The following is a 26,843-nucleotide window of genomic DNA, read 5'->3' as shown; positions in this document are numbered from 1 at the left end:
TACATATTTCAATATAAATTGAAATAAAAGTTGAGACGAACATGTGTCAAAAAATGCGAAATAAGCCAGATATTTAATTCTGAAATCAAAAATGTCTGTACAGTCGAATTCGCTACAGGGCTCAACATTCACCTAAAAACCAACTTGCCCTGCCGGGCAAGTACTTAGAAAATCTACTTGCCCTGAACGTAAAGCCATTTGCCCAAACATGAAATATCACATTAACTGTAAACTTCATATTGTTTAATAAAGATCAAAATGATACACCACACAACCTTTTTTACTTTTGCACATTTAACAAAATGATAACAGCAATTAAAGTCTAATTTAAGACAAAATTTAATGCTCTTTGTTCTTTTTTGCACTTGCCTGGGCGGACAACTAGATTATAAAATAACTTGCCCGGACCCAACATTAACTTGCCAGGGGCAATTGGACAACTGTTAATGTTGAGCCCTGCGCTAGCATGTATTCATGCATGTACGATGTGAATCTAAATTTGGTTTAACGGTTCATTCCAAATTCCTGCAACGATATATATTCATATGACACTCAAACACTAACTCGGAAACTAATAAAAAAAACAAATGATTCTGTTATTGTAGGAAAATAAGTACGAATTATCTTCGTCACAATCGGCTCGGGGTGCTAATTTGGCTTTGCTGCATTTTATGAAATTCGTCCTCAATGTTTAATTTTTCTTGCCCATTTTGTGTTATTGTAACATATTTTTATCAATATATTACAAGTTAACACATATAAAAATCGTATAGTCTCGCTTTAAAGTTTGAAAGGCTTCATTTCCAACTCTAATATTATGATGAGAAGCAAACAGCATAAAACCTGAACAGACTATGAGTAAATGCTGTTTGCAAAAGCCATTTTCACTTTGCTTCTTATGGGTAAAAGGTTAAACAAAAAATCTTTAAAAGCGGAATGTGTCGTCCCTGATAATCCTGTGCCAATGCATATGCATGAAGCACAGTTTTCCCTGAGACTGGCTCAAATCTATTGAGGATATTTAGTTGTAAAGAAGTATTTTTGTGTGTATTCCTTACTTCAGTGTATTTTGTTTCCAGAAGTAAACATAGAATAGTTTGTTGGCTTTTCATAATTGTATATTATACTAATGTTCTGTTTTTGTTTTCAGGCGGTCGTTGAAAAAGTCAACCTTTCAGCTGGTGCTGCCGAGTGCTTCTATTTATTTGAAACTGTTGAACATAACTTTGGTAAGATTTAAAAAGTGTTGAAAGGGTCATCCCTGATTAGCCTGTGTAGACTGCGCAGGCTAATCAGGGATGTAAATTTACGAGCATTCATAAAGCCCAGTTTTTCCAGAACAAGGCTTATGTTATCTTAAGATCAGTACCCAACTGTACACGCTCTGGTTACAGGGTGGTCATGTGATATACAAGATTATGATTTGACTATGTCTGGCAACAAGTATGGAGTGATTTTTTTGCTTATTTATCATCTATTAACATATCAAATGTCACATACTATTCAATTATCATAATAAGTTTATGGATCAGTTACTTTTAATTTTCAAGAATTAAAATTAGTTTTTAAAAGGAAGTAGCCATAGGAAATATTTATAATGACCTTGCAAGCATTGTTTTAGATTCATCAATTAATTTTATGTATTGTTAATCAATAGAAATGGGAGCTTAAAAATCATATATTGTTGAATAGCATTGAACCTATTGAACATACCATCTGAATAATTTAAAATATAATTAATAGTTTAAATATTAAGATGACATTGTTCACTTTGGTTTTTTAGCTCCACTGGCCAAAGGCCAGCGGGGCTTATGTCATGGTCCTGTGTCCGTCGTGTGCGTGCGTCCGTGCGTGCGTGCGTTAACTTTTTCTTTAAACATCTTCTCCTAAACTACTGGTCCAAATCTGATGAAATTTCTCAGGAATGTTCCTGTGGTGAACCTCTTTCAAATTTGTTCAAATTATGCCCCTGGGGTCAAATTTGACCCTGCCCCGGGGATTCAAAAAATTGAAAATTTGCTTATATAAGGCCTATTTTGTGCAAACTTGATAAATCTTCGTGTCCATAACCATTAGGCTTATGGCTACCAAATTTGGTATGTATTGACATCTTATAGTCCTCTACCAAGTTTGTTCAAATTATTCCCCTGGGGTCAAATTTGACCCTGCCCCGGGGGGTCAAAAAATTGAACATTTGCTTATATAAGGCCTATTTTGTGCAAACTTTAAAAATCTTCTTGTCCGTAACCATTGGGCCTAGGGCTACCAAATTTGCTATGTAGTGACATCTTATAGTCCTCTACCAAGTTTGTTCAAATTATGCCCCTGGGGTTAAATTTGACCCTGCCCCGGGGGGTCAAAATATTGAAAATTTGCTTATATAAGGCCTATTTGTGCAAACTTAAAAATCTTCTTGTCCATAACCGTATGGCATAGGGCTACCAAATTTGGTATGTAGTGACATCTTATTGTTCAAATTATGCCCCTGTGGTCAAATTTGACCCTGCCCCAGGGGGTTAAAAAATTGAAAATTTGCTTATGTAAGGCCTATTTTCTGCAAACTTTAAAAATCTTCTTGTCCATTACCATTGGGTCAAGGGCTACCAAATTTGCCATGTAGTGACATCTTATAGTCCTCTACCAAGTTTGTTCAAATTATGCCCCTGGGGTTAAATTTGACCCTGCCCCGGGGGGTAAAAATATGGAAAATTTGCTTATATAAGGCCTATTTTGTGCAAACTTTAAAAATCTTCTTGTCAATAACCAATTGGCCTAGGGCTACCAAATTTGCTGTATAGTGACATCTTATAGTCCTCTACCAAGTTTTTTCAAATTATGCCCCTGGGGTCAAATTTGACCCTGCCCCGGGGGTTTAAAAAAATTGAAAATTTGCTTATATAAGGCCTATTTTGTGCAAACTTTAAAAATCTTCTTGTCCATAACCATTGGGCCTAGGGCTACCAAATTTTGTAAGTAGTGACATCTTATAGTCCTATATCAAATTTGTTCAAATTATGCCCCTGGGGTCAAATTTGACCCTGCCCCGGGGGTAAAAAAATTGAACATTTGCTTATATAAGGCCTAATTTGTGAAAACTTTAAAAATCTTCTTGTCCATAACCATTGAACCAAGGGCTACCAAATTTGGTATGTAGTGACATCTTATAGTCCTCTACCAAGTTTGTTCAAATTATGCCCCTGGGGTCAAATTTGACCCTGCCCCAGGGGGTAAAAAAATTGAAAATTTGCTTATATAAGGCCTATTTTGTGAAAACTTTAAAAATCTTCTTGTCCATAACCATTGGGCCTAGGGCTACCAAATTTGGTATGTAGTGACATCTAATAGTCCTCTACCAAGTTTGTTCAAATTATGCCCCTGGGGTCAAATTGACCCTGCCCTGGGGGGGTCAAAAAATCAAAAATTTGCTTATATAAGGCCTATTTTGTGCAAACTTAAAAAATCTTCTTGTCCATGACTGTATGGCATAGGGTTACCAAATTTGGTATGTAATGACATCTTATAGTCCTCTAACAAGTTTGTTCAAATTAAGCCCCTGGGATCAAATTTGACCCTGCCCCAGGGGTCACAAAATTGAACATATGCTTATATCGGGCCCATTTTGTGCAAACTATAAAAATCTTCTTGTCCATAACCATTGGGCCTATTTCTACCAAATTCGGTAGGTAGTGACATCTAATAGTTCTCTACTTAGTTTGTTCAAATTATGCCCCTAGGAACAAATTTGACCTTGCCCCAGGGGTCACAAAAATGAACATATGCTTAAATTAGGCCTTTTTTGTGCAAACTTTAAAAATCTTCTTGTTCTTAATTATAGAGCCTAGGGCTACTAAATTTGGTATGTAGTGATATCTTATAGTCCTCTACCAAATTTGTTCAAATTATTCCCCTGGGCTCAAATTTGACCCGGCCCCGGGGGTCACAAAACTGAACATATGACCTTTACCAGTGGAGATTACTGCGGCTGTTTGGCTGTGACCAACAACAACATCAACATCTTGTAAACATGAGATAAAACCCTGTCATTTAGTGCCATTTTAGGTCAGATGGTGACTGCTTACAAAGGCATTGAAGTAAAAACATGTGTTAAGAATGTTTTTCTTATAAACTGAAAAAAGTCGGGTTTTATTTAAATATGTCGAAAGTGACCATATATCCGGATGAAGATATTTTGGATGACATGTTAATTTCATGTCTTTTTTATAGTGTTAAAACCAGTTTAATAATATATTATTGATTTTAAAAACACAGCTTCCATGAACATAATTATTTCAAGGAAAGTCAATATATGATACTGCACGGTAAACTCAAACTTTGTATCGAAGAGAAGGTGTTGAAATTAATGAAGTGCAATGTTCTTAACTATCGTATATGCTGCTTTTTAATAACTAATGATTAATTGTTCCATTTGTGAATCATGACTGATCATGAATTGTTGAAATGATTGTCAATTGCTCAACAATCCATATATATTTCTGACCATTTTATAATTTTCTTAATACTAGTTATGAATTGATCTTAGAAGTCAAATGTATTACTTAATTAAATACATTTATAAATATAAAGAAATAATCTTTAGATTATCATAACATTCTCAGGCTTGTTGGTCTTAGGGATGTGTGGGTTGATGAGCAATTTCTCCTTTTATCACAATTATTTCTACCCTACCTGATCATTTCCTTCATATTCCATTTTAATTCAATTGACGTCTGCAACATCTTTCAAATTGGGAAAGTCCAAAATGTGTTGTTTGGTAAAGGGTAAAGGAATTTTGATTCCTATGGGTCTTGTGAATCTGTTTCAAATCAAATGCGTAGATTTGATCTTCAGTATCTAAAAATATGTGAAATAGAAAGAACGACAATATCTTTTGGAGAGATAAATGTACCTACGTTATAAGCAAAAGGCCTGTGCAACAATTCCCGGGCTTTTTTGTCTGTTTAGTTAACACGGTAGTAACTTTTTCCATATATAAAAATGCTCATCCTTCCAACTTTAAGCGCCCAGTGGGATGAGGGATAGAAAGAGAAAGTCACATGCTTGAGTACATTTCAACCCATGCGCATTACACGTTTTTTTCGCAATGAAAAAACAGTAGAGCGATGCAGGGCCATCATGGCCCTCTTGTTTCATAATGTTGAAAACTTTTTAATATCCTTTTTAAAAGTGTATGTTGCATACCAACCTTTAAGTGTTTATTGTAAAATGTATCAAGTATAAGTACTTTGTTCTTTTTATTCAATTTACTACTGATAGTATTCAACAGTACATAATTGTCATACTTCTTTAACAACAACAGTAACATTTAGACATTTTATTTATTTTCAAACAACACGAAACCAAAAAATATCTTAATATCTGTCTCATACTTTTAACCAGACTTAAGACTTCATTTTCAGAGAGGAAGTTACATACAACAGAATTCCCACACAATATTTACATACAGAACTACTCCACGGCTACAGCTACATGCATAGCTCTGAAGAAGTGGGTGTTTTCCCCTGCAAGGGAGAAGTTTCTCAATGCAGACTCAGTTGCAATTGGCTTCTTATACGGACAGGTACACTTAGTGTATAACTTGTTGTAAGTAGTAAGTTTTTATGATAACCAGTGATTCTGTATTTTTAGCTCAGCTGTTTTCAGAGAAAACCCCGAGGTATTGTCATAGCCAGCTCGTTGTGTCGTCTGAAGTCCACCGTCCACGTCGTGCTAAAACCTTAACATTGGCTCTAAAATCAAAGTGCTTCCACCTACAACTTTGAAACTTCATATGTAGATGCACCTTGATGAGTCCACACGCCACACCCATTTTTGGGTTACTAGGTCAAAGGTCAAGGTCACTGTAACCTCTTTAAAAAAAAATTAATCTGACAAGCTTTCATTTATTCAAAACTGCTCCTGCAGCCGAGCGTTGGCACCGTTATGCGGTGCTCTTGTTAGTTGAACATGTTAATGTTACATCTCAATTAATAAATTTACCTTAACGATACATCTCAATAAATAACTTTACCGTAACCCTACAATGGTGATTATTATTACACAAATTTGATTTTGTAGGCATGGCTGTTTTAATTATCAGAAATTAGTTTTTAAGTTTTATTCATGAAGATAAATTACAATCATTAATAGGGCTGTCACAATACACCGGTATATAGGTATATCGCGGTGCATGTCGTGAAAAAAATCGCACCGCGGTACGGCGTTGCCGCACCGTTTTTTAAAAATATTATTATATTAGCACAGATATAAATACATAACATAATTATTTTGATATAGATATCGTTTTGAAAACTGTAGAAGCAATTCAAAAGGGCTAAATAAATAATCCGTCAATATCCAGGTCAAGCAAGCGCTTCCACTTGTAGATGTTTAACTTTCACGTTTAAAATACGGCGATAGTATGGGTCTGTACCTATTTTTGAATACCGATTTCCTTTGCAAATAAGTTCATAATTATCCAAAAGATGTTTATTCTATTTCTTATTTTCTTTCCTTAGTATATCGATCGTTCAAAGCATGGCACTTCGGAATCATGTTATCTTAAGATTCTGACCGCTGACTTCGCATTTTAAACATGCCCTTGAAGCGTTTGATTTACACAGATCGTTGTCACAGCTATTGTAAACAACATGGCGGACATTTAAGAAAAAGATGCGAATAACAATAACAATAACAATGACTACTTCTATCAAGTTTATTACAGTTTCTAGTCATACTATGATACCAGTGTTTTCTGATTATTGAGTTAAATAAAGTTCATAAAACTTGTTATTCTGCTGTTCTCTTCACAGATACATATTCTGTAAAATATTGCGGTATGTACCAAGATACAGTGTTGCCGTACCACGATATACCGCGGTACGCTCACGGCGTATCGTGACAGCCCTAATCATTAATGTATGTTATTTTTAATCTGCCATTCTGATGCTTTTAACTTGTGTGCTTATATTTAAAGGCACTCTGTTCAGATTAATTTAAAATGGCTGTATTTTGATTTAAAACCAAGGTAAAACTATCTCAACTAGGATCCATGAAAGTGTGTGCGTTTTCATTTGAATGCTGAACTTTATTGTTTTTGAATTAAGTCGTTGTGTTGGTCTATATTGGTTGTTGTTCATTGTTTGCAAATTTTCATTTTGCTAGGCAATCATCAATACAATATATTCCTTTTGAATGGGTAGCATCATTCCAGAATATTTATATTGCTAAGCAACCATCAATCATGATAGAATATGTTTGTTGCAACAAAATCATGTCAGCATATTTCTGTTGCTAGTCAGGCATCATGTAAGACTATTTTGATTGCTCGGCAAGCATTATTTCGGAATATACCTGTTGCTAGACAAGGATCATGCCAGAATATTGCTGTTGCTATACAAGCATCATGTCAGGATGTTTCTGTTGCTTGGGCCATCATTTAAGAAAAGTACTTATTATACCCCCACAAACGAAGTTTAGGGGGGTATATAGGAGTGAACTTGTCGGTCGGTCGGTCGGTCTGTCTATCAGTCCGTATTAAGTGTCCGCTCTCTAATTCAAGTAGTTTTCATCCGATCTTCACTAAACTTGGTCAGAAGTTGTATCTTCATGATGTCTAGGCCAAGTTCGAACATGGGCTTGCCGGGTGAAAAACTAGGTCACGGGGTCACTTAGTGCGTTTTAAACATTCAGCATGTTGTCCGCTCTCTAATTCAAGTAGTTTTCATCCGATCTTCACCAAACTTGGTCAGAAGTTATATCTAGATGATCTTAAGGCCAAGTTCGAACATGGGCCTTGCCGGGTCAAAAACTAGGTCACGGGGTCACTTAGTGTGTTTTAAACATTCAGCATGTTGTCCGCTCTCTGATTCAAGTAGTCTACATCCGATCTTCACCAAACTTGGTCAGAAGTTTAATGGACATGATCTTAAGGCCAAGTTAGAACATGGGCCTTTCTGAGTCAAAAACTAGGTCAAGGGGTCACTTAGTGCGTTTTAAAAATTGAGCATGGTGTCCGCTGTTTTTTGTGAAGAAGACAGGCAAAATATTATGTGTCAATGCGGCATGTGGGGGTATTCGTCACGTCTGCGACAAAGCTCTAGTTTTGCTAGGCAAGCATTATGGCATATTATTTTGGTTTCTAGGCAAGCATCATGTGTCAGAATATTTTTGTTGCTAGTCAAGCATCATGTGTCAGAATATTTCTGCTGCTAGGCAAGCATCATGTCAGAATATTTTGTTGTTAGGGACAGCGATTTTTTTGTCCTATTGGCAAAAGTACCCGTACCGGTCCAATTGGAAAAAATTGAGACGTGAAAACCTCAAAATTGGGAAAAAATGAGTCGTGAAAACCTTGAAATTGGGAAAAATGCGTCTTGAAATCTTCAAATCGGGAAATTAGTGTATTTCATTTTTTGCTAACAAATACCTTAAAATTGAGAATAACTGATGTCAAGTTGTTAATATTATATTTACTAAGGTTCTAGCCATAGAGCTGCATAAGTAAATTAATTAAAGTTCATTAAAAAAAAAATTAACCTTCATTAGGGAAATATGTAATTTTTTCCCAGATTGGGAAAGTGCCGTTTTCCTGTACTTTACACAGAAGGAAAGAAATCGCTGGAGGGAAGCACCTTATTAGATTTCTTCTGTTGCTAGGCTGTGGAGGAAGTCAACAAGGGTCTCATAAAAACAGAAGACAAGCTTTATGAGCTGAAGTCTATGCAGGATGCGGGAAAGATGCTAGAGGTAAAATACACATTCTAACAATGACTGTGAAAATATTCTTGTATACAATGAAAGAGCCCAACAATTAAATATCCTGCAATTCGGGGCAGGGCTAACACATTCCATGAAAGTACTACAAACAAACATTTGAGTCAATTATTTATCCCAAATGTGAAAATAGCATGCATTGTTTATGAATGTCACATGCCTGAATGATATTAAAAAAATCTTTTAAGGGCCTGAATAATTTCTAACACAATTTACTTTAACATCACAAGATATATTACTCTTAAATATGAACACACAGCAAAAAACCTTGGTGTTTTGGGATTCATTGCAGTCTTGAACAAACGTTGTTTGTTAAAGTCTTGTTTCTGAACCTTTGATAAATTAATTGATGGAACAGATGGAGCTTTTCATTATGGGTGGATCTTCTTAAGAAATAATGCACACAATTGTAGTGACATATCAGGATAAATCGTCCTGTGCTAGTGTTTATATGTGTAAGAATGAAAATAATACTTTGAGGATCATAGTTTGTTGTCAAATAAACACAGCTGGAATGTTCGATGTGTGGTATTAAATCACTTGTGCTTTGCACTTGTGATTAATCCCCTATGCATCTAAATAGCCAGCAGTAGGCTATACAACAGGAAAAGAACTCTACAAGTACTGCTTCTTAATGCATTTAAAGATGCGTTGAGTGTTATGTAAGTTGTATTCTTGTTTTACAACCTATGATGCATTTATATTTGTTTATTTTAACAAATTTTATCAGCAACATGCATGTTTCATGTTAAATTGATGATCTATTGCTTATAAATATTTTAAAACAAAAAAACTGGAGTTTATATGTTTAACCAACTATGCTATCGGATATATGGACAATTAAACAGAGCACATCATTTAAAGAATCTCAAATATGCAGCTTTTTGTGTAAAGGTATTATTTTACTACAACGATATTGAATTACAATCATGTATATTCTGAAAGTATTTGAAAAAAAAGATTATTCTGTTTGATCTTTTAGTACTTGAAAACAGCGCGGCATCTTGAGGGCTACAGTGAAATACAGTTCCCACATTGCCCCTGTGACTCGAGGAAAGATGGACATGTGATAGCAATTATTTCAAGACCCTGTTTTAAATTAAAAGCATGTAAAGCGGATGGGACTCCAGAGGTGGGTGAAATTCTTCTTGATCATTTTGACTTTTTCTCACGTTATTTCATGCCATTCACTTTTTGCACTGCAAATATTCACAAAGTTGGAAAAAAGTTTATGCGTAAATGCTGAGAAAATTTATTTTTGTAAAGGGCATCAGAGGATGTAAGAACTTCTTTTAAGATTATTATTAACATATTAGTGCAAAAATTGGAAAGTGACAGCAGTTATGTGTGATATGCAGTTGAAATTCAAGTTATAGGTACCAGTATTACAGTTTTAAATGTAATTAATATTGCAACACAAACTTATGTCACCAGTCAAGGGATTGGCTTAAAACTATTGTACATTTCTTTGGTTTGTTGAACATTTTCTTATTGAATAAGAAAAAACAAAAACATACAATATATATAAAAGCATGTGCTTGTATATACCACACAGTTTTGTATTAATTACCAAAGTATACCTTTGCAAAATAATTTCATTGTTTTTAACTTGTTATTCATAGGATGTCATTGACCACAGAGTACGATTTTTAGATGATTATCATTTGATTATTTTAAGTACGAATTATGGATTCACACAAAATAACTATTTTGGCTTAAAAAAGTTGGTGTCCAGAATCTAAGTGTCAGAAAATATAGATAAATTACAGTAGTGTGCTCTTTCTGTAATTTGAATTTATGTATGAGATTAAGTGATTTTAGTTTACCTTTTTTTCGAATTAATTCATGATATCCAGTCTAATTATCAAGTGATTGAACAAACACTTAAATAAATTAATGTTTAACATTACTGTTGTTATCATGATTTGTTTTGAGCCTTTCTTTCAATGTATGAATGATCTTGTTTCAATCTGTTATGATTGAGTTTACCTTTTGTATCTCATTACTGAAATGTTATTACAAAGTCCCAGGAGATTGAGTCCACCCTCAATATTACATGTATTTATGTCAATTGGTGTATGATATGCAGCTCACCCTGAATTAAAATGATTTTATGAAATTTGTGTATTTATAATTTTACCTTCAAATTGCTGTCAGATATGATGCTGACTGAAGTGACAGAATGCTTCCAGAATTTAAGTTAATCTATGAAATTTGTATATTGGTATATTTTGTGAGTTGACTCACTAATGTGTGACATCACAAGGCAGACTAAAATTATAGATTACACACCCTAAATTAAAAATATTATACTAAATTTGCATATTTTGTGATTTCATCCTTTAAATTAATGTATGTCACTGTAATGCAGTCTCAAGTGAAAGAGTACACGCTCAATTTAAATTTACATATAGTGACTTCACCTCCTAATTACTTTGTGATAATGTGATACAGACTCAAATGATAAGAGTACAACCTAAATTAAAATTAATACACATGTATATTCAATATTAAGTACATTGTGTGACCTAAACCACATGATAACTGCATGATACTGTGATGCAGACGCAAGTGATAGGGTACTTCATCAATAACTGTATGATATCCTGCTGTAGTCTCAAGTGATAGGGTACTTCATCAATAACTGTATGATATCCTGCTGTAGACTCAAGTGATAGTGTACTTCATCAATAACTGTATGATATCCTGCTGCAGACTCAAGTGATAGAGTACACCCTCAATTACTGTATGATATCCAGCTACAGACTCAAGTGATAGAGTATACCCTCAATAACTGTATGCTATCCTGCTGTAGACTCAAACGATAGAGTACACCCTCAATTAATGAATGATATCCTACTGTAGACTCAAGTAATAGAGTACACCCTAAATTACTGTATGATATCCTGCTGCAGACTCAAGTGATAGAGTACACCCTCAATTAATGAATGATGTCCTGCTGTAGACTCAAGTGAAAGAGTACACCCTCAATAAATGTATGATGTCCTGCTGCATACTCAAGTGATATTGTTCACCCTCAATTACTGCATGATATCCTGCTGCAGACTTAAGAGATAAGAGTACACCCTCAATAACTGTATAATATCCTGCTGTAGACTCAAGTGATTTAGTACACCCTTAATCACTGCCAGCTATCCTGCTGCAGATTCAAGTGATAGAGTACATCGTCAATAAATGTATGATATCCTGCTGCAGACTCAAGTGATAGTGTACACCCTTAATAACTGTATGATATCCTGCTGTAGACTCAAGTGATTTAGTACACCCTTAATCACTGCCAGCTATCCTGCTGCAGATTCAAGTGATAGAGTACATCGTCAATAAATGTATGATATCCTGCTGCAGACTCAAGTGATAGTGTACACCGTCAATAACTGTATGATATCCTGCTGTAGACTCAATTGATAGAGTACACCCTCAATAACTGTATGATATCCTGCTGCAGACTTAAGTTATAGTGTACACCATCAATAACTGTATGATATCCTGCTGCAGACTTAAGTAATAGTGTACACCATATTAACTGTATGATATCCTGCTGCAGACTCAAGTGATAGGGTACACCCTCAATTACTGTATGATATCCTGCTGCAGACTTAAGTAATAGTGTACACCATCAATTACTGTATGATATCCTGCTGCAGACTCAAGTGACAGAGTACACCCTTAATAACTGTATTATATCCTGCTGCAGACTTAAGTAATAGGGTACACCCTCAATTACTGTATGATATCCTGCTGCAGACTTAAGTAATAGTGGACACCGTCAATAACTGTATGCTATCCTGCTGCAGACTCAAGTGACAGAGTACACCCTTAATAACTGTATGATATCCTGCTGCAGACTTAAGTAATAGTGTACACCATCAATAACTGTATGATATCCTGCTGCAGACTCAAGTGACAGAGTACACCCTTAATAACTGTATGATATCCTGCTGCAGACTTAAGTGATAGGGTACACCCTCAATTACTGTATGATATCCTGCTGCAGACTCAAGTAATTGTGTACACCATCAATAACTGTATGATATCCTGCTGCAGACTCAAGTGATAGGGTACACCCTCAATTACTGTATGATATCCTGCTGCAGACTCAAGTGATAGTGTACACCCTCAATTACTGTATGATATCCTGCTGCAGACTCAAGTAATAGTGTACACCATCAATAACTGTATGATATCCTGCTGTAGACTCAAGTGATAGGGTACACCCTCAATTACTGTATGATATCCTGCTGCAGACTCAAGTGATAGTGTACACCATCAATAACTGTATGATATCCTGCTGCAGACTCAAGTGATAGTGTACACCATCAATAACTGTATGATATCCTGCTGCAGACTCAAGTAATAGGGTACACCCTCAATTACTGTATGATATCCTGCTGCAGACTTAAGTTATAGTGTACAACATCAATAACTGTATGATATCCTGCTGCAGACTTAAGTTATAGTAAACACCATCGATTACTGTATGATATCCTGCTGTAGACACAATTGATAGAGTACACCCTCAATTACTGTATGATATCCTGCTGTAGACTTAAGTAATAGTTTACACCATCAATAACTGTATGATATCATGCTGTAGACTCAAGTGATAGTGTACACCATCAATAACTGTATGATATCCTGCTGTAGACTCAAGTGATAGGGTACTCTATCAATAACTGTATGATATCCTGCTGTAGTCTTAAGTGATAGGGTACTTCATAAATAACTGTATGATATCCTGCTGTGGACTCAAGTGATAGTGCACACCATCAATAACTGTATGATATCCTGCTGCAGACTCAAGTGGTAGAGTACACCCTCAATTAATGTATGATGTCCTGCTGTAGACTCAAGTGATAGTGTACACCATCAATTACTGTATGATATCCTGCTGCAGACTCAAGTGATAGAGTACACCCTCAATAACTGTATGATATCCTGCTGTAGACTCAAGTGATAGGGTACACCCTCAATTACTGTATGATATCCTGCTGTAGACTCAAGTGATAGAGTACACCATCAATAACTGTATGATACCCTGCTGTAGACTCAAGTGATAGTGTACACCATCAATTAATGTATGATATCCTGCTGTAGACTCAAGTGATAGAGAACACCCTCAATTAATGTATGCTATCCTGCTGTAGACTCAAGTGATAGTGTACACCATCAATAACTGTATAATATCCTGCTGCAGACTCAAGTGACAGAGTACACCCTTAATAACTGTATGATATCCTGCTGCAGACTTAAGTTATAGAGTACACCATCAATACCTGTATGATATCCTGCTGCAGACTCAAGTGATAGAGTAAACCCTCAATAACTGTATGATATCCTGCTGCAGACTTAAGTTAGAGTGTACACTATCAATAACTGTATGATATCTTGCTGCAGACTCAAGTGATAGAGTTCCAGTGGAAGGAGATGCTGGAGTTTGATGTGGAGGAAGAGGGCATGGTGTTCAACTTCACGTACAATCGGCCGGGCAAGAAACCCAGAGTTGTACAGATTCTAACCCCTTATGTAAGCTTATGTAGTGTATGTTATGGATCATTAACAATGTCCATGTAATTGTTTTAACTTTTTTATACAAGCATGTGTTGTTTTACATTTGAGGTAATTCTTGTATAATTAAAATATTAATTTAAAGAGATATACATAATAACATGCTTATTTTGAGCTCATTTCTGCTGAAGCTGTTGTATGAAGGACAATTAATGAAGAAAAGTTGAAACTTAAGTTCTTAAAACACATAAAATTGTATTTAAGCTCAGTTGATTCAGATATGATTTACTTGTTTATAAATAGGATTGTATGCTACAGAATCTTTTATTTTTAAAATATTTTTACAGAAGGGAGCGAACTAATGATAGTTTTCCCACATACACAAAGGCCATTGAAATGCATTAGAGTAGTTGTGCCAAACAAAAGCTCATTTTGCAGGTGTATGCAAACTTCTGACAAAAAAATGTGTTTTTATCTTTATATTCTTTTCTTTAATTTAATTAACATTTTGATTATAAGCTCATACATTAAGCTAATTTTATGGCAATGACAATTAGTAGTGGTTGCATACATTTTGATTAAAAGAGAGCCACACTTCAATTGAGTTAAATCCTTAATTTAAAATATTTGTGTTGCAGTAGTAGTCAGAAGTTGCTTACCTTTTTGTCTGACATGTTTCAGTATGTCTTCATGAAAGAGTGTTTCGATAGAATATATGAAGAAATTAAATGGGAGAAAGAGGTAGGTATTCATTTTGAACGATTGCAAATACCTGGTATTACAACATATTTGTGACCTGTTATACAACATAAATGTAACATTCACCAGTGTACGTGGTGCAGTGTAAACTTTTAGCTTGTTACCACTCTAGCGTTTATATTTTTTACTCAGCCTTGACAAAACTAGGTGGAAATGTTTATCTTAACAATATTAAGCCAAGTTTGAATCTGCATTATGTTTGCCCTTTTACTAATTCAACAGGTGAAATCTTTAACGAATGTTACTACCACTTCATAAGCCTTATTTATGATTCAATCTTGATAAAACCTAATCAGCATGTTTATATTGACAAGATCTAAGTCAAGATCAAATCTAGATCATGTGCCTTGAAAAACTAGGTTGATTAGCCAAATCTTAGGTATAGGTTATTATTATTACTCGATCTTTATGGAACATGGTCAGAATGTGTATGTTACCATATCTAGCAGAAATTAGAATCTCTCTTTTTTTCAGCTGATTTCTTTGTTTTCTGTTGAGTGTTGACCATGTTGTTGAGCTTTAGGGATCTGTTTGAAAGTGTAATGTTTTGAACAGGGTAGCTGGTTTTAGCTGATTTTCACATTGTCACTATTGTTTCTGAACAACACAAAATGCGAATCTGGGTAACCTGTGAACAAAAATTAGGTCACCAGTCTAAAATTTGAGCAAATCCAAAGATGGGGTATATTGTTTTGCTTGATGTTGGTCGGTCTGTTGGTAGACCAATTAGTTTTTGATCAATAACTTGTGAACGGATTGACCAATTGACTTGATACTTCTGATGTGCATTGGAATTTGCAATTAGATGGCCCCTATTAAAATTGGGGTCACTAGGTCAAGGTCACTGTCACACTAAAAGTGAATAGTGTTTTCGTTCAATAACTTGTGAAGGTAGGGACCGATTAGCTTGATACTTCCCATGTGCATTGGCCTTGGAAAGTAGATGGCCCCTATTGAAATTTGGGTCACTAGGTAAAAGGTCAAGGTCACTGTCACACTGAGTGTGAACACTGTTTCCGTTCAATAACTTGTGAAGGGAGGGACCGATTGGCTTGGTACTTCCCATGTGCATTGGCGTTGGACAGTAAATGGCTCCTATTGAAATTTTCAAAGAGCAAAACCTTGCATTACCTTAAAGCTGGCAGGGAAGCTGCTGACAAGACTGCACGTTTGTGGCTGGGATAGAGCTACTAGGCTTCATAGGACATAAGACCTGTTTTCACATGTAGTTCTCATGCTGATGATCACAATGTTTAATTCCATTGCATTGAAACTATTTATGTTACCAGGCTGTACTGTTTTGTATTATATATTTGTGCATAACATATTGTTTTATTGTATAGGAAGGCCTAGAGGGATGAGAAGGATACTCTATAAACATGGTTAGTTTCAATTTTCTAATGATCTTTTTTTAATCGAGTTACTCTGTTGTTTGGTTTGTAGAACAGTTTGTATTTTTTCAATTACTAGTATATAATTTGGTGAAACAAACTTCTTTTGCATTTCTCAAGTGATTCAAGATGAAACTGAAAGTTTGTCTCCATGCAGTTTAGATGTGCTAAACACTTTTATCACATGGGATCCACATATTCCTGAGATACTTGCCTTTGAACATAGTTGTGCATATTAAGGGATATTAGTCATGTGTGTAACAAAGCTCTTGTTTTATTTATTTCATCATCTTAAGTCGGCCTTGTAGCTGTTTCTGCTCTGTTACTCAAACAATTTTCATAAAGTGTTAATCTTACGTGACCAATGGTGTGCGCATAGTATTTAAAATTGGTTATGATTGAACTAAATCAACATGGATACAAATATACTGTCACCAATCTTAATAATCATATTCACAAACAGCTCTTCTTAAGAGTTGTTGATAAGAGCTCTAGAAAATACATTTCATGTAGGAAGTGAACTTTACCATTAAATCATTTCAATACCAACAATTGGTACTGATCACTGTAGATCTTTATAAGGTGATCTATAAAAAGATCGAAAAATTACTTTTCAGGATTCACTCTCTACAGTCAGAGCTTCATATCTGGGTCACCATGGTCAGTGTCATACAAGTAAAGGTCAAAGGTCAAGGACAGCTGATATGACTCCTGCTCTCGTCATATACCAACATTATTTTGCCATACCATGCCATACAGTACTGTAAACAGTATGCTGTAATTTTAAGTATGTAAATATAACAAATCTGAATCAAAGTTGTTAATACAGTTTGAGTGTCTTTAAGTAGTGATTCTAGTTGTAAATTTTACTTCTGTTCTTATATTTATTAAGTCTATGTATGAAGAAAATGTTTTAAGAAAGGTAAACATGTATTAATGAAACAATCATAAAGAAAATAACTTAACGTAATATGCTATCCTATGGCATGTGTGCTTATTTATATTTTGAATGTCTTTATTATGAGTAACAGGCGTTTTTATCAGTATTAAGTTAAAACACCATATATATGAGGTTCATAATTAGAAAACAAGTCTGAATGCAACTGCTGGGATAGAATGTTACGCCATCTGCCTTGACAATTCATTTAGACCTGTTCTCATAACATGTCTAATAAGAACAAAATGTTGAAATGGCCATGTATTTATGTGCCATTTTGTCTCCTCAAAAATATTTCCAAACTTAGATCTTATTTAAGAAAAGAGGCTGGTATCTCATAAAATCAGTCTGTTTGGTTCAGATGCATTAAATGGTAAAACATATAATCAGATAATATATTTAACAGTTTGGTTCAACAATCGGTGATTATGTTATTAGTATGTATTTTTAGCTTATTCAACAGTATTGTTAATAAGTAAATGCATCATAGAAAACCATTTTTTACAAATGATTCAGGTCAGTATTAAGCTCTACTCATGGATATTTTGGCCTATGTTAATGTCAAAGTATAATGTTATTAATGTGCTTTACTTTAATTTAAGGAAACTAGACATGGGCATATATGTTAATAATTTAAATTTAAAACAGACCTCTCCCCCTTTGTTCTGGGAACTAAATGTACATATGACCCGCAAAAAGGGTCTTATACCATATGCGTGCAGAGTAGTTACAGACCACCTGAGCATTCCCGCAGTGTGGTCAGGAGCTATACTGTCTGCCATATAGTCACTCAAAGTTTCATGTTCTTATTATTGGCCAGAGTAGCTCCTGTTCAGACTCCACAACCGGGAAATCCTTTACCCATTTATACCTAGCGTCTAGAAAAAAGGTCTTGGCAAACAGCGTAGACCCAGATGAGACACCACATGATGCTGCGTCTCATCAGGGTCTACGCTGTTTGCTTAAAGGAATTTCTGTAAGAAATATTCTAAATATAGAAAAAAATATACTAGAAATCCTTAATTTTGGAAATAAATTGATCCAATTTTGAAGGATGGGAGAGTCCATTAGGCATAAACAGGTTTAGCATGTTACTTTTTGTTTTTGGTCTGGAGCTATGCTGGCCGCATACTCAGTATTTCATAAGAACCATGATGACATTTTGTATTGTTTGACTGGTTATTAAAAGGTTACAATGGTTGTAAAGTGTGACATTTTTTAAAGCTTAAATTCTCATCCCAGCATAACCAGAAGAGATTGTGTTCATATTAATGTATAATCTGTTACTTTGTGTCATTATTTCTATGATTTTATGTCTGTCCAGAAACAATCGCACACTGGTTTATGATTATTAATTAACTTAATATTAATGGTGATTTTAAGATACTATCTGTTGAATTAGCCAAATAAATAAACTTCTGCAGTATTAGTACAATACAAATGGCTTTTCTAATTACTTGGCAGCAATGATAAACATGATGGGAGAAGTGTCATGTTCTCCACCAAGACCTCAAGGACAAGGTCACACTGCCAGGTTAAAGGTCAAGTGACTTTTACATAATCTGGATTTATTAAATAACTTGGCTCTAGTATCAATACAATTGCAGTTCATGGTCTAATACAATAATTATTCCCTTACACTTTGTGTGGATAATTACTCTTGTCTATCATCAAAAGATTTTCAAATAATATAAGTGACAAAGTTTTGTGCAAAGACTTGTCATGTACAATAGGTTGGTCCTTAGGTCTTTTTTGTACAGAGTTTGAGATTGGCAAGCATAGATGGGTCTTTGGAAAGGGGAAAAGAATGGTTAGATGGATTGTCATATACAGGAACCCGGCTTCTAGGTCAAGGTTTTAATTCAAGGTTAAATTGTCAATTTAAGACATAAATACTATGTCTAGAGCAAAACTTTGCCTACCATGAATGGATTCTGAAATAGGTCTACAGAAAGGACAGGCATTGTTTTGCAAGGTGTTATGCGCCATGCATGATGCCCTTAGGTAAAAGTCACAATTCAAGGGAAAATCAGAAAACATTCATAAGCATGACTAGGATTATTTATTAACAGTAGTAAGGAAGCACTAAGTGAAAATGAACAGTCATATTTCAAGACTGCGTAAACTTGTTTAAAAATCTTTTTTCTGATGTTACTTCATTGACTTTGTGAGTCTATATGTGAAGTAAACTGTTATCAATTTGTAGCATGATGGTGCCTATGTATTAGAATATAGTATATGTGTTAAGCACCAAAACCTGTTTTATTGGTTTCGATGATCAATTAAAACTTAATTAACTTAATTTTGTTTTGGGGCTGACATTGACATGTTCAAATTAAAATGATATGTACACCATTTTTAGCTCCACTGACCAGAGGCCAGCGGGGCTTATGTCATGGTCCTGTGTCCGTCGTGCGTGCGTACTTGCGTGCGTTAATTTTTTCTTTAAACATCTCCTAAAGTACTGGTCCAATTCTGATGAAATTTCTCAGGAATGTTCCTTGGATGAACCTCTTTCAAATTTGTTCAAATTATGCCCCAGGGGTCAAATTTGACCCCGCCCCGGGGGTCACACAATTGAAAATTTGCTTATATTAAGCCTATTTTATGAAAACTTTCAAAATCTTCTCGTCCATAACCATTGGGCCTATGGTTATCAAATTGGGTATGTAAAGACATCTAATAGTCCTCTACCAAATTTCTTCAAATTATGCCCCTGGGGTCAAATTTGACCCTGCCCGGGGGTCACAAAATTGAACAAATGCTTATATAAAGCCTATTTTGTGCAAACTTTAAAAATCTTCTTGTCCATAACCATAGGGTCTAGGGATACCAAATTTGGTATGTAGTGACATGTAATAGTTTTCTACTTAGTTTGTTCAAATTATACCCCTGGGGTCAAATTTGACCCTGCCCCAGGGGTCACAAAAATGAACATATGCTTAATATATCCGCGGCCCGCGAAATCTCTCCGCATTTTACACTGGTATATTCTGCCTAAGCATTATTAAATCGAGCAATATATTGGCTGTCGTTTCCCAATCTTCCAATTAAAATCGGTTTCATAAAATGTGTTTGGTATTTCGTATGCAAATGGCGCCGTTGTGAAGGTTACAGTATACTAAATAATCATATCATGTAGGGCTGTACTCTCTAAAAAAATATCATATTGACTCGAAGGCATGTTTTAAAGTTTAAATATTGTTCGGGTTTTATCTTTCAGAGATAATGGTAGGGCATAAATATGTGTTCACGACCGAATCCATGAAATATGATAAACTTGGAGACTTAAGTAAAGCCTTGCACTGAAAAGGTTACATTCCACTAAGAAACGGCCGAAAAAAAAGTTGCAAAAACAGTCGATTTTGATTTGTGTCAAGTTCTTTCTTGGATTGAACATGACCTATCTTTTTTATTGCATAAATCGATTCCGCTTAGAATGGCATGTAAGAAACGGTATGGTTATGGGGGTCTCTATGTGCAAAATGTTGCATTTATTTTCGCTCAAAGTTGTCGCTTTTACATTGAATTATATAGGGAAACTATTTAGTATATTCTGACCTGAAGCGAAAATTAAGATTATTGAAATGACAAATATCAATCGAATTAACAACTGACATCATATAGTTTGATAGGAATAATAACAAAAAAGACTACATTTTAGATACAAGAATCACATATTTTGTTTAGAAATGAGCACAGTGAATTTGTGTCACGGAAACCAGTGTTTCTGTTTGCAAATTGGGAGTTCAGTCTACTCGCGAAGTAAATCAATTTAGAAGAGGATCTTTCGAACATGGAAATAGACAAACATGATTTGATTTATACGATAGTGGATCTGTGTATTATCAGATTCATATGCATATTTTGCTTTATTATGTTGGTCACGCTGTTCAGTTAATTGAAATAGCATTGAACTAAAGATGTAAAATGCAAGATATTGAAAGGTAAACAAATTATATTTTATATTAATTTAACTCAGTTTAATACATCATTAACACAAGAAGAACACTCAAGTGTGTTTGTTTATATTTAGTCCATTAACCTTGTTTGTATATAATACTTTATAAAAAAAAAAATTGTATTGTTTTGTTTGTTTTCACCAAATGGTTAGTATTGTTCTTTTATGTTAACATTCTCAAAATTCTTGTTGTCCCCTACCGGTTTCAACGGAGGGGACTTATGGTTTGCGCTCTGTTCTGTCTGTCCGTCACACTTTTCTGGATCCTGCGATGACTTTAAAAGTTCTTAATATTTTTTCATGAAACTTGCAACATGGATAGATGGCAATAAGGACATTATGCACGTCATTTCATTTTGTTCCTACGTCAAAAATTGTGGTTGCTATGGCAACCAAAAAAAAATATTCTGAAAATGGTGGAATTTCTGACAATGGTGGAGCCGAGACAATATCTTTTGGAGAGATAAATGTACCTACGTTATAAGCAAAGAACCTGTGCGACAATTCCCAGACTTTTTAGTCTGTTTAGTTAACACCGTAGTAACGTTTTCCATTTATAAAAAATGCTCACCCTTCCAACTTAAAGCGCCCAATGGGACAAGGGATAGAAAGAGAAAGTCACATGCTTGAGTACATTTCAACCCATGCGCATTGCATGCTTTTTTCGCATAAAAAAGCAGTGGAGCGATACAGGGCCACCATGGCCCTCTTGTTAATTTTGGATGTGCATTTGTTTGCGTTGGATGTCAGGTGCACTCTGATATGAAGATTTCTGCCATTGTTTAAATGCACAACCCATTACTCCACTTGTCATATTTATTTCTTAAATAAGAATAACTGTACACAGTTTGAGAGAAAAATGACTCCTGGTAAATATTGTGTAGTATTGTTTTATTAAGAAGTAAAACAAAAACTTGTTAAGCAATTCGAGGGTTTGGCGCAAAACTATTGTAACTCACATTTTTAGAATTTTACAGGAGATCAAAAAAACATCCTTGTTTCCCTAATTTTCACTTCCTGATAAAAACCAGGCTAAAACTTGTAGTAAATAACTGTATTTAAACATAACAGTTAACAATTTGTTTAAATATTGATTCATTTAAATGTATTTGATTAATATCAAGATACAATACTGTTGCGTTAAAATTTATTCCTTTTTAGCCAATATAATTTGGTGCAAAACTATTGTATCTAAAGATACATTACTTTTGCACTAAGTTTTTATCTAAAATTGATGGTTTTGACATATCCAAGAAATATTGTAACTATAAAGGAAGATTTTTAATGGACATGTTTATAACCTTAATTTTATAATGTAATTATAAAGAAGGGAAGAAATCTTTTAATGACATTAAATTAAGTATACTTCGATGGACGGTTGGTTTCATTTCAACTGTTACAGTAGAAAATGCACACCATGACTGGCCAGGTACTTACAACTGATTAGACTGGTATCTTACAAAATAACATTCCATCAAAATAAACAAATTTAAATGAGTGTATTATGATAATAATATCAATAATCATTGATACAATGCCACATAACAGTTGCAAGTGAAAATAAACACTTAAGTCTTGATATGATAGGTATCTTTAATATTAACAAAAGTAGATTTACCTTAAGTACCTTTAATATAAAATTATAATATGTTATTTCCTTAATCTTATTTTTTTTATTTAGCAAAGATTTGTTTAATTCCCATTGTATTCCATTATACTAAAATGCCATAGTTATAATCAAATAATGTATAAAGACAGTCATTTAATTGCAGAACTTGTGAAATAATTGGCAATTGATATGTGAATTAAAAGTCTGCATTATGCAATTAAAACATGTATTGTCATATTTACACACTATTCCTATATTTCTAATGTTTAGGTCCATAACTTCATTATAAACAAACAAAACAAAAAATCCAAAACATCAAAATGATACTTAATGCTAACATCCAAACATTACTTCATCAGTAACTTTCATACAAAATTTTCATAAAGGAGGAGAAAGAAGAATGTATGGTGGACACCAATGGAATGGCATGAGCTTTGCAAAGCAATAAATGTGCCTTTTTCAAGTTTTGGTAAATTGAAAAAATTAAAAAAAGTTGTTTCAGATTTGCAAATTTTCGTTATAATTATGATATTTGGTGAGGAAACAGTAAAATTCGGAACAATTACGATGCTCTAAATTATCCATTATGCATCTTTTTACAATTTAAAAACCTGAAATTATAAAGCGTTGCAACAGAAAACAAATGAATAATTTGGAGAGTTCTGTTGTTGTTTTTATATTTTGTTAATCTACGAGGATTGCTTATATAAAATATCAAATACATCAATCATTGTATAAGCACAGATGGCCGAGTGGTCTTAGCGGTAGACGTTTACTCCAGGACTCCAGGGGTCAGTGATTCCAGCTCAGCTGAGGGTTACTGTTTTTTTTCTTCTTTTTTTATTTCATTCTTGTTTTACTGGAGCTTTGTTGATCCAATGTTTGCAATTATCAATATAAAGCATTTAATGACAATCTTCAATACATGCCAAAATCTGTGAAAAGGCCCCTTATGAGGTCTCTGTCTTTTTCCCATTTCAATTTGATTCAACAGAATCCTCCTTTGAATTTCTTGGTCGTTGCATCAGATTTAACTCATGAAACCATATCGGTACTGATAAAACACCAATACCCGTGTACATTTAACTTAATTGTACTAAATGTTATTTATCATAGTCAGCAATACCATACGTTGACTGATGTACCCGACCGTGTAAACTCAAACATCCTTAATGTTATTCATCATAGTCAGAAATATAATACCTTGACTAATGTACCCTTGTAAATTCAATCATCAAAATGTTATTTATCATAGTCAAATATGCCATACCTTGAATAATGTATCCGTTTAAATTCAAACATCCTGAGTGTTATTTTTCATAGTCAGATATACCACACCTTGACTTAATATGTACCTGTGTAAATTCAAACATCCTTAATGTTATTTTCCATAGTCTGAAATATCATACCTTGACTGATGTACCCGTGTAAATTCAAACATCCTAAATGCTATTTATCATAGTCAGGAATACCATACCTTGACTAATGTACCCATGTGATTCAAATATCCTAAATGTTAGTTACCATACTCAGAAATACCGTAACTTGACTAATGTACCAGTGTAAATTCAAACATCCGAAATGTTTTTATTTATAGTCAGATATTCCAATCCTTGACTCAGATGTACCCGTGTAAACTCAAACATCCCAAATGTTATTTATCATAGTCAGATATACCATACCTTGACAAATAAACCCGTGTTAATTGAAACATTCTAAATGTTATCTACCACTGTCAGGAATGCCATGATACCTTTACTAATGTACCCGTGTAAATTCTTACATTCTAAATGTTATTTATCATAGTCAGATATACCATACCTTGACTAATGTACCTGTTTAAATTCAAACATCCTTAATGTTATTTATCAAAGTCAGGAATACCATACCTTGACTAATTTACAAGTGTAAATTCAAACATCCTAAATGTTATGTACCATAATCAGAAATACCATACCTTGACTTATGTACTGGTGTAAATGTAAACATCCTAAAAGTTATTTATCATAGTCAGATATACCATGCCTTGCTTTATAAACCTGTGTAAATTCAAACATCCTAAATGCTATTTACCACAGCCAGAAATACCATACCTTCAATAATGTACCATACCTTGACTGATGTTCCTGTGTAAAATTATCTTAAATGCTATTTATCATTGTCAGGAGTACCACACCTTGACTAATGTACCTGTGTAAGTTCAAACATCCTTAATGTTATTTACTATTATAGTCTGAAATACCACACCTTGACTGATGTACCCGTGTAAATTCAAACATCCTAAATGCTATTTATCATAGTCAGGAGTACCATACCTTAACAAATGTACCGGTGTTAAAATTCAAGCATCCTTAATGTAATTTATCATAGTCAGGAAAACCATACTTTGACAAATGTACCAGTGTAATTTCAAACATACTAAATGTTATTTTTCATAGTCAGCAATACCATACGTTGACTAATGTACCCGTGTAAATTCAAAAATCCTAAATGTAATTTATCATAGCCAGCAATACTATATGTTTACTCATGTACCCATGTAAATTTAAACATCTTAAATGTTACTTATCATAGTCAGAAATACCATACATTGACCAATGTACCCTTGTAAATTCAAACATCCTTTATGTTATTTATAATAGTCAGATATACCATACCTTGGCTAATATGTCCTGTGTAAATTCAAATATCCTTAATGTTATATCATAGTCAGATATACTATACCTTGACGAATGTACCCGTTTACATTCAAACATCCTAAATGTTATTTATCATAGTCAGGAATATCATACCTTGACTAATATACCCGTGTAAATTCAAACATCCTTAATGTTATTTATAGGGATGCAAGAAGTAAACCGGCTAACCGGTTAACCTTCTGAAACGACCAGTTAATCGTTTACATTTTCGGAAAAGATTAACCTAGAAAAAAATATTTGATTATGTTGATTTTTTCATGGAATAATTTGTACTTGTTTACTTTTTTGGTGTGGCATACTGCCAACTTGCGCTGGCGACTTGTAAGAACAACAGGCCGCACCATTGCCAGTAATAAATAACATGTCAACAAAGTAATAAAGCAATTAATCAATATTTTAGATACAACATTTTTGCAGGATCACTATAAAATTGTACATGTTAATTATATAACTGTGATATTTTTTTTATGGATGCAGGGTATGAAAATATGTACAATTTTAGTGGAAAGTGGTTTTGAGAAAAAATCATAGTTACAATAGTTTTGGGCCAAACCCTCGAATTGCATTTATTAGTAATGTTTATCTTGTCCAAACTGTGAAAATCGCAGTGTATTTTCTGTCATAAACCCCCCCCCCCCAAAAAAAAACCACACTGTGTTTACCATTATTGTGACATATTTAGAAGTATCTTGTTGGAACTCCTACATATTTTTCCATTTTGTTGTTTGTAATTTTTATGGCCCCGGATGGAATGATTGGGGGTATATTGTTTTTGGCCTGTCTGTCTGTCATTGTATTTGTCTGTCTGTCTGTCTGTCACAAAATGTAACCTTAGTTAAACTTTTGCAGTAACTTTTGTAATATTGAAGATAGCAACTTAATATTTGGCATGCATGTGTATCTCATGGAGCTGCACATTTTGAGTTTTGAAAGGTCAAGGTCATCAGTCAAGGTCAAAGGTAAGGAAAATTAATCAAAGCCACGCATTTGGGGGCATTGTGTTTCTGACAAACACATCTCTTGTTTGTTAAAGCTAAAAAATCGTCTGTCATGTTTCCCAGCTTCCACTGTATAAGCGTTGTCTAGTACTGAACTACTAGAGTTTTGTTATTGTTACGTTTATTGCTGCGTATGTTGATCATTTATATATGAAATATGAACACACTTAATAAAATGGGACACCATTTTA

The 26,843-nt window shown here is 34.2% G+C and overlaps 1 protein-coding gene across 1 annotated transcript in view; it reads left to right on the top strand.

Annotated features, from left to right (window-relative positions):
- Positions 1-26,843, top strand: part of LOC127879289 (sorting nexin-27-like) — a 53,690-nt gene extending 26,847 nt beyond the window's left edge. The window contains exons 7-14 of the mRNA XM_052426065.1: positions 1,151-1,229; positions 5,418-5,578; positions 8,656-8,745; positions 9,755-9,904; positions 14,188-14,316; positions 14,980-15,039; positions 16,401-16,439; positions 17,066-26,843. Of these exons, the coding sequence (XP_052282025.1) occupies positions 1,151-1,229; positions 5,418-5,578; positions 8,656-8,745; positions 9,755-9,904; positions 14,188-14,316; positions 14,980-15,039; positions 16,401-16,418 (687 nt within the window). The 3' untranslated portion in view covers positions 16,419-16,439; positions 17,066-26,843. The remainder of the gene's footprint in view (positions 1-1,150; positions 1,230-5,417; positions 5,579-8,655; positions 8,746-9,754; positions 9,905-14,187; positions 14,317-14,979; positions 15,040-16,400; positions 16,440-17,065) is intronic.

Source organism: Dreissena polymorpha, chromosome 4 (genome assembly GCF_020536995.1).
Source record: "Dreissena polymorpha isolate Duluth1 chromosome 4, UMN_Dpol_1.0, whole genome shotgun sequence".
In the NCBI taxonomy this organism is placed as follows: Eukaryota; Metazoa; Mollusca; class Bivalvia; order Myida; family Dreissenidae; genus Dreissena; species Dreissena polymorpha.
Note: the sequence above shows the minus strand (reverse complement) of the source record. Positions and strands in the feature narration are given on the sequence as shown.